Consider the following 11,642-nt stretch of genomic DNA (forward strand, 5'->3'; position numbering starts at 1 on the left):
GCAGTAACTATACAGGGCGAGTTAGAAGAGATCAAGGGTTATATAGGTGACATTTATGAGCATATTCAGAAAAATTGGTGTCCGCGTGGCTGGATCTTCGAACGATCAAGAAGAGAAGCTGAAAGATATTCTTGATAGTACAGGTCGTATAGAGGATGGAGTATGTGAGCTGATTGCACACAAGAACGAGAGCTTAGTTGCACCGGAGAACATTGCTCTTGATGTGCAACTTACTTCTTTGAAAGTTTATTTGAATAGATTTTCAGCAATGTTAACGCAGATGAATCGTCGTGCAGGCTCATCTTCTGGCACTGGAGATCATTGCCCTTGATATGCACTAGAGAACATTGCATCTTTGAATAGTGGTTCACAATAGGTTTTTGGCGATGTTAACCAGCGCTTCTTTGTCGCGGTTTGCTTGGTATATGTAATTCTTGCAAGACTTCTTAAATGAATTGTTTGATGAAAATCTTCATTTTGAAACACATCGTATGTGTCTTGCAAATTATAAAACTACTTTCAATCCATTTTAATAGTTCCTCTTTCTCTCTGTTTCTCTATGTTTCTCTATTGATTACTGAGCAATTTTGCTAATGTACTTTTGTAACTTAGATTGGACTAGATACATAGAATGATTGTAGCTTTGATATGTTGCGACATTTTGTATAGTTTACCTTCCTCGCTCCTCTCTCTCTGTGTCTCTCTCTCTGCGAATGTGAGTTGGTAAGGTATTGTGTGTCCTATGGGATTGACACCAATAAGTATTTCAAGATTGGGGACACCTTTCTATATATGTGATGTTCTTTTCTCTCAAGATTGTGCTGATGTACGTGAATGAAGATCGACATGGCATGGCCTTTAGACAATGTATGGTTGGTACTTGGTGAGTGTCATGTGTGCATGATAGCACTCATGTGTAACGTACATATATTCTTTCATGCATTTAGGGTTTGTGGTTGCGAATGTGAGTTGGTAAGTTATTGTGTGTCCTATGGGATTTACACCAATAAGTATTTCGAGACTAGGGATATCTTTCTGTATAGGACATGTTCTTTTCTCTCAAGATAGTGAAGATGTACATGATTGAAGATCCATTGGCAGGGCCTTTAGGCAATGCGTGGTTGGAACTTGGTGAGTGCCATGTGTGCATGATAGTACTCATGTGTAGCGTACATATATTCTTTCGCCCATTTAGGGTTTGTGATTGCGAATGTGAGTTGGTAAGTTATTGTGTGTTGTGTGGGATTGGCACCGATCAGTATTTCGAGACTGGGGATACCTTTATGTATAGGAACATGTTCTTTACTCTCAAGAAGGTTGTGAATGTGTCTATCACTTATGTCTTGACGTTTGGTGTAGCAATGGAACAAAGCGAAGCCATAGGAGATATTCCCGACGTAGTGCTTTCGACTCCATTGAATGTAGTGGATTCAGTTGAAATAAACAAAATGGCAACAACATCATCTCTTCGGCGCTTGCCAGCTTGGGTTCATTCGCATGGGTATGGAAGATAGTTTTGTTAATTGTGATTGCGTCAAAGTGCTACTATTTATATTTTTGGAGATGATTGTTTATATGTTTCATTGTAGCCAACGTATGAGCTCTAATAGAATGAATGTGCGAAAAATGAAAGAGGTGGCAAGGGGACAAGAGATACATGTTGCTAAATGTACAAGAGCTGCAAAGTTTCGAAGAAACACAAGGGCTACTTCGGACGCTTTGGACTTTAAAAAACTTGAGGCCAAGATGAATGAGTTGATGGAAATGCAGACGAGTTTATGTACGCGTGTTGATAGTGCGCTTGCCATGTACTCAATGGAGTTACATGAACATGCTAAAGGGTCTGTATGGTGTTGTCAGTGAGACCAAACACACGCAGGGTGTTCTCCAGCAAGTGTCGACTGATTCTGGGTGGTGAAGTAAGGGCACTTTCAGCAATTATTTCTGAGACAAGCAGATTAATGAATCTGCTGGTGAACGATATGTGGGCTTTCGTTTGGGGGCTTGGAGATGACCATGAACCTGTGATCTGCCAGAGGGGTTGTCGGTTGCCGTTCTTGCAGTTTCAAATGAATGTTAGTAGGTTTAATGCTTTGTTGCAACAATTGAGCCGTCAGATGAACGGTCGCATCTAAGGAGACTATGTGTATGCAAAAATTGCTTAGGGTGGAACTTATAGGTTCAGATTGTGTTGCATATTTTAAAGTGCATGGGCTAGCAGTTTTTATGATAATATTTGCTTCTTTTTTGTAAAGCCTACATGGAAAGTGCTAAGATGTGTAACACTTTTGATATAACAAAGCGTATTTGAGTAAAATGTATTGAGTGTGTATGACATGATGTCTCTTTCTTGATATTTACATGAAGCAGATTTGATACTCCAATGATGGTTGGTATATTTAGATTTGATATATTGTGTACATCGAATGTACGCAATACATTTAGTTTAGAAATCAAACCATGCCTTTGATAAAGTGTATTGATAGTCGTTTCTGCAGTTTCATGTTTACTTTATTTTGTTAATTACCAAGGTTACTTCTATCTTAGCAACCAGGCTCTCTCTCTCTCTCTCTCTCTCTCTCTCTCTCTCTCTCTCTCTCTCTCTCTCTAATGGGATGGTGTAGCGTCTTTTTAGACAGATACATTGACTGGGTTGTAGTGGTTTTGTATCTTGATATTTAATCTTAAATTTACATATTTATATATTAAATGTGTGTATACGTCGATAATAGGTTTTGTGGCCAAGTGATCAATATGGGGTGTTCGCATCGAGCAACTGGGAGAGACTATGTGTTGCATGTTCGTAGGGACATGCTTACTTCCACGAGGTATGAGCGACGGTAGGTTGCTAGACTCAGGGCTCGGAAAGGGATTTTAGATCGTGGTAGATCCATTCAAAGAGACATTGAAAACCATTCGTTCCATGAGGAGATTCTTAATGGTCATTGTGAACTAGGCCAACCACAGTTTGGTATAGATGTGGCTAATGTTTTGCCATCACCGGATAGAACCATTAGGGGATTTCAAGCCCGTTTGGTGTGGATTTGACGAATGCTTTGCCATTAGTGGGTGGTTGCAATGGTCTTAATCATGTGACTTTTGAGTCACATGTTAATAATGCTTCAATGTCTATGTGCCAACATGGGGGAAATATTAGTGGAGTCGTTTGTGAGAGTGTGTCTCAACGTGTTGAATTTGTAAATGGGGATAATGAGCCAGTTAAACAGCATGTTGGTTTAGATTTTGGAAATCACCACAATGTGGAAAATTTCGTGGCTAATGAGTCACGTGTTCATAATATTGCTATTTTTGATCCCCAAAGTGGTGGATTGTGCTCAATTTTAAATGCTTTGCCTGCAACGGATGTTCACCCAGCAATGTCAATACTACTATTTCAAGAGCCGGATGTGCATTCCATGGGGAGTCTTTGTATGATGTGTGAAAGGTGTTCAGCTAAGTTATGGAGATGCGAGACTCGGGTTCAAGGGTCGATTTTGTTTGGAAGACACTGTTATCGAAATGGAAAAGTAATGTTGCCGCCGTTGCAACGTCCACCGCAGCCATTGCATGATTTGTTGCATGGCATGCACCCTCAGAGTAGAATATTTAAAAACAGCATACGAGCATACAACAACGCTCTTGCATTTGTATCACTCGGAGCTAATGTTGATGAGCTAACCATTATCGGGAATGGTTACACCTTTAGAGTGCATGGGTCTGTTTATCACCGTATAGGTACTTTGCTTCCTGATGTGCAGCGTCAAGAAAGGCCAAGATTTGCACAACTGTATGTTTATGATACCGAGCATGAGTTGCTTAATAGACTGGGGGTTATGCATGATTTATTACCAAACTTGCTAGGGGAGCTTCAATGTATGATGCATCGACCCAACATATGATGCATCGACCCAACATATATGCACGTGCTTTTAGGTCAGTGGGTTTGCAATTGCAAAATAATCCCATGCAGGAACTAAGAATGAGTATTTTTGGTATTCAAAGAACCAGTAAACAATACTCTGCTCTTGCAGCAACTGAGGTTGCAGCTATCATGCCAGGGCAGGGTGACGAGGGTACTCTTGATCGTCGGGATATTCATGTTTACACTCGGGGTGGTCGATGTGTTGCTATTTCAAACTTGCATAGGGCATATATGCCAATGCTATATGTCCTCCTTTTTCCTATGGGGGATGATGGTTGGCATGTAAAGGTTCCCTACAGTAATGTTAGTGTTCCTGTTAACATATATGAATTGTCCAATAAAAATTGTGTTACCTAGATGCAGTTTTATGCATTTCGTCTTCAAGTGCGTGAAGATACTGAGGTGTGCATATTGCGTGCTGGTCGACTATTGCAGCAATTTATTGTTGATGCTTATTGTAGTATAGAGCAATGCAGGTTAACTTGGTGTCGCCAGAATCAATCAGTGTTACGATCGGAGGCCTATAAAGGCTTGGCAGACATGGTGGGGGCAAATGATGATGGGACAATGCCGATTGTTGGTGCCTCTGTTGGCAAGAGGATAGTTTTACCGTCGTCATTCATAGGTGGACCAAGGCACATGCATCAATTATATCAGGATGCCATGGCTATAGTGCGATGTAAGGGAAAACGTGACCTTTTTATAACAATGACATGAAATCCAAAGTGGTTGGAGATTACTAATGCTTTATTGCCTGGGCAAAGTGCTTATGATCGTCCGGATTTGACTGCTCGCGTGTTTCATAAAAAGCATGCTGATTTGATGTGTACGTTGTTGCGGAAGGATCCCTTTGGAAAGGTTGCTGGCTATGTTACTGTGATTGAATTCCAAAAGAGGGGGCTACCACATTCTCATACTTTGCTAATTTTAGAGTCGTCTTTCAAACCTTCTGAAGCATGTCACTACGATAGACTGGTTTGTGCTGAGTTACCCAATAGAGTTAAGTTTCCAGCCTTATTTGAGACAATTTCAAAGTGTAACATTCATGGCCCTTGTAGAGGATTGAACCCCAAGAGTCCCTGTATGGACAAGGGTAGATGTACTAAAGATTACCCGCGAAAATTAGTGGGCATGACGACAGTTGATAGTTCTGGCTATCCCATTTATCGAAGACGAGATGATGGAAACTCTGTGATCATAAATGGTAATGTTATTGATAATCGATGGATTGTTCCATATAATCCATTCTTGAGTAAAAAATACAATGCACACATAAATGTAGAGGTTTTCTCGACAATTGCGGCTGTGAAGTATTTGTATAAGTATGTGTACAAGGGGCATGATCGTGCAACCGTCAAATTTTCTGTTGGGGTTGATTCAATCCGGAATGGTGGCGATGCTCACGAGGTGGACGAGATACAAAGTTATTTGGATGCATGATATGTTTCTGCCTCTGAGGCATGTTGGCGGATCTATGACTATGCATTGCATGATGAAAAGCCTGATATACAACGTCTGTAGGTACACTTACCTGGTGAGAACTATGTGGTGTTTCAGGATACAGATAGTATACCAAATGTTGTGCAGAATGAAGACCTCCAGAAAACTACTCTTATTGAATGGTTTGTGTGCAACCGCATTCATCCAGAGGCTAGGACTATTCGTTATCAAGACTTTCCAGTGTATTGGGTGTGGAATGCACGACATAAGATGTGGACTAGAAGGAAGCGTGGGAATACATGTGATCGGATGTATTTTGTGGCGCCTACCTGTGGTGAGCTCTACTATTTGCGGATGCTTTTAACAGAGTGTCGGGGATGTACTTCTTTTGAAGATTTGTGTACTGTTGATAGCATGATTTGTGATACTTTTAGGGATGCTTGCATTGCAAGGGGCATGTTGGAGAGCGATGATGAATATGTTGTGTGCTTAGAGGAAGCTGCCTCTATGCAAACTGGTGCTCAACTCCGAACTTTATTTGTTGCAATTTTGGTCTTTTGTGAGCCAGCTCGGCCTGGCCATCTATGGGAAAGATTTATGGTGCCAATGGTAGAGGATATCATGTATAGATTGCAGTTACAACACGTGCATGCCTCTCTTGGTGTTCTGCAGCGTGAGGCATCTAACATAGCTTTGTTGCATCTACAAGACCTTTTACGTCATGTAGGACGAAGACTTTGTGATTTTGATGGGTTGCCTGAACCTCATCAACCAAAATCACAACTGCATGCTAACCCTCTTTTGCAAGATGAATATGCATACAACATATCAGAACAACATAGCGTTTCTGAATCCATGGAGGGAATGTTGAATGAAGGACAAAGAATTGCCTTTGGTGCAGTCATGGAAGCTGTTGATACAGATACTGGGGATGTATTCTTTTTGGATGGTCCTGGTGGGTCTGGAAAGACTTTCCTATACAAATGTTTGCTTGCGAAGGTACGCAGTGGTAGTCGCATAGCATTGGCAACAGCATCATGTGGCATTGTTGCCTTGCTTTTGCCAGGTGGTTGTACAGCTCACTCGCGGTTTAAAATCCTAGTAGAATTAAATAATTGATCCACTTGCAATATTCCTGTTCAAAGTGACCTTGCTCGGTTATTGAGACAAACAAGCCTTATTTTGTGGGATGAGGCTCCTATGACCCATCGACATGCCTTCGAAGCGGTTGATAGAACTCTAAGAGATGTTATGAGCTGTGATAAGCCATTTGGTGGAAAAGTTGTTTTGTTTGGGGAAGATTTTAAACAAGTCTTGCCTGTTGTGGTAAAGGGAACACGTGAGGATATTATTAATGCTGCATTGTGTTACTCTGATTTGTGGCGTTACATAAGGGTGCTAAGGCTATCTGGCAATATGCGAGTGTCGACAACTGGTAGTGTGGTGGACAATGGGTTCATCTATTGGATTCAAGGAATAGGGAATGGAGTTGGTGTTACCGAAAGTTGTGATAAGTTGTGTGTCCCACCTGGCATGATATTAAAAGGGCACTCTATCGAAACACTGATTGATAGTGTCTACAGTGACGTGTCCAATGTGGGTGACTACACGTCGTATTTTAGTGAGCGAGCTATACTTGCCTCGTGGAATACAAAGGTGGCTACTTTGAATGATCATGCATTGCAACTAATGCCAGGGGAGGTCAGGCAGTATTATAGTGCAGATTCAATTGCAGAGACCGACGACTCATTTTTGTACTCTGTTGAGTATTTAAATACATTAAACCTTGGAGGTGGATTTTCTCCTCATTTATTGCTGCTGAAGATAAATGCACCTATTATTCTTCTTAGAAACCTAAATCCAGGAAGGGGTATGTGTAATGGTACGCGATTGATATGCAGAGCTTTCAATAGGAAAGTGATAGATGCTCAGATAATAATAGGGGCAAATGTGGGCGAACGAGTTTTTATTCCCCGTATTACTTTTGTTTCGAATGCTACACATTTGCCATTTACTATGAAGCGGAGACAGTTTCCCATCCGGTTGGCATTCGCTATGACAATCAACAAGTCACAGGGGCAAACTTTGTTCATTGTTGGGCTTTATCTAAAGGCACCAGTATTTACATATGGTCAACTATATGTGCTATTGGGTGAAGAGGATGGGGGTATGACCACAAACATTGTATACAAGGATGTTCTTCGAAAGGTGCAGTAATGTGCATTACTTTCTTTGTGGAGATGTAGTTATTGACGACCATGTAGGTACATTGGTTTTTGCATATATATGACCATGCAGGGACGTTGGTTTTACATATGTGTGAATTGCTCTCTATGCGCTGTTTGGTTGGCATATACTCTTGGAAGTGTAATTTTTTCATATTTCACTATTCATTTAACTTTTGCAGATGCCTACCCTAGAGTGGCACTATTACCCAACTTCTGACTATCAAAAGGAGCTGCAATGCACATTACTCACTATAGCTCCTGATAATATCATAAAAAAAAGACACTTGCAAGGGTCATCGAGCATTTATATGATGATGTTAATATTGACATCAAGCTCCCAGTTTTTATTGAAGTTGTACATTGTGGATACATGCAATGTTTTCGGGTGCATATGTACGAGGTTGACCATAAGAAGAGATTTCAACACTCCCATACAGATAAGATACCGAGGCATTGGTTTAAGTATGGGTTCAAAGATTTGGGTTGTTTTGTGACACTGCATCAACATTTGTCAGTACCTACGGAGTGGTTCACAAATGTTCGACCAGGTATTATTGTTGTTGGGATGGAATGATCTTTGTTAGTTGTTCCATGTACTTATATTGTAATTTTTGTTCTAATGCAGGTGGTGAAGAGAGAGGTAGAACCGTTGCATCGCCCATGCGATTACCAATGGAAACTGTGCAATCATTCCATGCTTCACCTTCACATATTTTGCTCAAGGAGGAGGATTTTGTTAATGATTCCTCGAAGAAAAGGAAGATTTCTTTCCATTAGGCATCTTTGAGACATTGTCTTTTTTTGTAGGCATCGGCCATTTGCCTATGGAACTTAGAAATACGTCGGTGCCTTATGCTTGGCCTTTGTGGCTTCATTTTGACTAGGTCTCTTATAGAAATTATTTTTGTGGTGCTTGGTCTCTGCCTCAATTATAAGTAAGTATGTGTAACATTGTTATTCCACGTACTTACTTATACCGTTGCATTGCCGATGTGATTACTAATGGAAATTATGGAAGCATTCCCAGCTTCGCCTTCTCATGTTTTTCTCAACGAGGAAGATTTTGTTAATGATTAGTCAAAAAGCTTTGTTTCTATTAGGCATCTTCGAGACATTGTCTTTTTTTGTTGGCATCGGCCATTTGCCTATGGTGCTTAAAAACACTTGCGTACCTTATACTTGGCCTTTGTGGCTTCGTTTTTCAGTATTGTGCTGTTGTTTCTAATTATCGCATGTGCAAGCATATAATTTCTTACATTTATGTCGAGAGGAATGTTTGTAGATATGGTGCATGGAAGAGATTGTTTTTATATTTGGCATTTTGTGTTACATTGGTTTGAAACTACTTTTAGTTTTAAGTTTGGTGTGTGTGTGTGAGACATAGAGAGGGTGCTTAGGGAGAATTGGAGAGAGAGAGAGAGAGAGAGAGAGAGAGAGAGAGAGAGAGAGTGATTGAGTGAGTGAGTGAGTGTGGATATAGAGGGGGGAGGTGTAAATGGGATCAAAGATAGAGGGGTTGTGAGTAGAGGAGAGTAAAGTATGTGATGTTTTTGTGATAGCATTTCCCACTGTGCGATAGGGAAGTGAAGCTGCCGGCAGCTTCACTTCCCTCGCACCCCGCTTCACGGTGTCGCGAAGCGGGATAGCGTTCCGCGCAGCGTGCAAGGAACGCTAATCCTAGTTATTGAAGCTGCTAAAAATTAAGGGTGCAAATCGATTGTTTCATCATTGAAGAAGCTTCATCCGCTAAGTTTGCCCATTTCAAGCATCCGAACACTAGATGGCTAGCTAGCAATACTTCAGGAAGCAACAGTGATAGGATCAATTACAGTAAAGACGAGCAATCATTACTGCAAGGAGATTATTGGTATGATAAGGTTGAAACTTGAGGGACGAATGCTACAGCTGATCTTTTTTCTGGGTCGAGAGAAGAAAGGAGATGCCAGAGACTTCATTTGCTAGCTTGATGAATAGTGTGTTGTCAAATGGAGGCATGGAAGACTGATTGACAACTTCCATTAATGATGCGAAGATGGTGACAATTTGAGTAGGATGGCGACTGACACAACGGGCATTTAGGCTTAATGGCGATTGCTGATTTTGCAGGCGGCGGCATTCTAAACATACGTAAATACGGAGGTCGCCATTAACGAGCGCAGGATGGCATTTCAAAACGCAATTTGACTATTTAAAGCCTTAAGGCTAGAGGCTTTTTGAGTTTTTAAAAAGCGTGGAAGGTAAAGCAATGTATTAAAAAGCCTTAGGCTTTCTAGGAAAGCAAAAAGCCTAAAAAGCCTAACGTGTTTGCAAGTAGAAAGAGAAACTATATAAGGAGAGGGAGAGACGAGCAAGTGGCCCTACCCCATGTATTTTTCTTGTATCTTGTGAGTGAGGAGAGAGGAGGGTCACCTGTGAGAGGATACTCTTGACGTGCTAATTTGAAAGTTGAAGAATTTGGACGTTGTAGTGTTGAGTTTCGGCTCAAGGATGTCAAGGTACAAGAATACAATTCACTTGGTTTTGTCTTCGAACTATTGGTGTTTTTTTGAATTTTGTGTTGGGTTTATGCTCCACCCAAAACTAAGTTTCTTTGTCTTTTCTGAGCTACAAGATGCATTGTGTGTTGTTTTGTTCTCGTGTGTGGCTTCTTGTGGTGTTCTGTTGAATATATAATTTTTTTGTGTTGTGTTGTGTATCTGACAAAGTCAATTTCCCCAACTGGCACTCCTTAACGTCTCGTTATTGGGTTGTGAGTGAGACTTGTTCTTGATCACCACTTGTGTAACATCTCTTTTTTGGTGCCCCCACTGAGGAATGTCAAAAAATTTGACTTTGTGCGTGATTTGTGGATTGATTTCTTGTTTGTGATTATTTTCTGATGGCTAGTTCTTTTCCTGAATTTTATGGAAAGAAGGGAGAGGATCCTCAGCAATTCTTTAAAAAATTGGAGCTTGGATGTATTATCCAACGAATAAATGACTCAATCCTAAAACTCCAAATGCTAAAATTTCAATTGTTGGATGAAGGTCGTAATTGGTTTGAAGATTACGAAAGGACCCTTAGATTGAGAAATCCTCTTGTTCCTATGCCTTAATCTCTTACTCCTTGATAGTTGTGTGGATGATTGTTCGGTTGATTTAGGCAACAATGTCGAAGAGAAAACTTCATCTGATAGTCTTTCAGTTTCTTCGAGCTCTTTAAAAGTTTGTGATGATGTTTGTGAAGATTCTGATTGGGGATTTGATGACCCTGAGAGTGACATCGATGGTGATGTAAGAGGAAATTTGGGTAAGGCTTTAGAGAAGAGAGATTTAACACTAAGGGTAAAGAGTGTGAGGAAAATTGTGAGATTGCAGTTGAAAAAAATTGGATAATAGGGTGTTTTGATGAGGATAAAGACCTAAATGTGTTGCCTAAAGTTTCTGTATGTGATTCTTGTGGAAAGTCTCATCACATTGTTTATGAGAATGATGTGGGAAAGATTGTTTGTTGTGTTTGTTTTTTTGAAGATGAAGTCTCATTGTTTGGATGAATGTCTTGAGAGGAGGTTTTGTTTGATGTGGATCATGGTGTCTTTCGATATTTTGTGGTATTGAGAAATGATTTTGTAGTTTTTCCCGAGATGGTTGCAATCCTTGTGGATGGAATGGATTTTTGCAATATAGAAAGGGTTCACACCTTGTTTCAAAACCCTAGTCTTGTCATGTTTTCCTTATGGGAGGATGGGAGGGGTATGTGGATTGTCATTGTGGGTGATGAGATGTTTTGCTTTGACAATGTGAGTTGTTTTGAGAACTTTGGATTTGAAAAATTTGAGGATTTTAAAGAGAAATTTATGGAAGATTTTTGTGAGAAGTGGTTTGAGAATGGTGTATCATGGATTCTTTTTATTTATGAGTTTGAATAACTCAGAGATGGCTCATAAATATTGCATCATTTTATGAGAACAACTACTGCACATGAATGTTTGCAGACTAGGGGGAGGGCTAAATATGTTATACGTATTTCTAAATACTGAAAACCCCTATTCAAATTATAGCTAGGCTTGGTTT

The 11,642-nt window shown here is 40.3% G+C and overlaps 1 protein-coding gene across 1 annotated transcript; it reads left to right on the forward strand.

Annotated features, from left to right (window-relative positions):
- Nucleotides 1–5,053: 5,053 nt before the first annotated feature.
- LOC148034541 (uncharacterized) lies at nt 5,054–7,579 on the forward strand. Its single transcript, XM_087680677.1, has 6 exons — nt 5,054–5,113; nt 5,246–5,329; nt 5,444–5,611; nt 6,035–6,361; nt 6,695–7,128; nt 7,264–7,579. Exons 1-6 carry the CDS (start codon nt 5,054–5,056, stop codon nt 7,577–7,579), a joined length of 1,389 nt encoding a protein of 462 aa, XP_087536803.1.
- The last annotated feature ends 4,063 nt before the right edge of the window (nt 7,580–11,642 follow it).

This window comes from Lygodium microphyllum, chromosome 6, assembly GCF_053477565.2.
Source record: "Lygodium microphyllum isolate KBCC chromosome 6, Lygodium_microphyllum_v1.1.10, whole genome shotgun sequence".
Classification (NCBI taxonomy): Eukaryota; Viridiplantae; Streptophyta; class Polypodiopsida; order Schizaeales; family Lygodiaceae; genus Lygodium; species Lygodium microphyllum.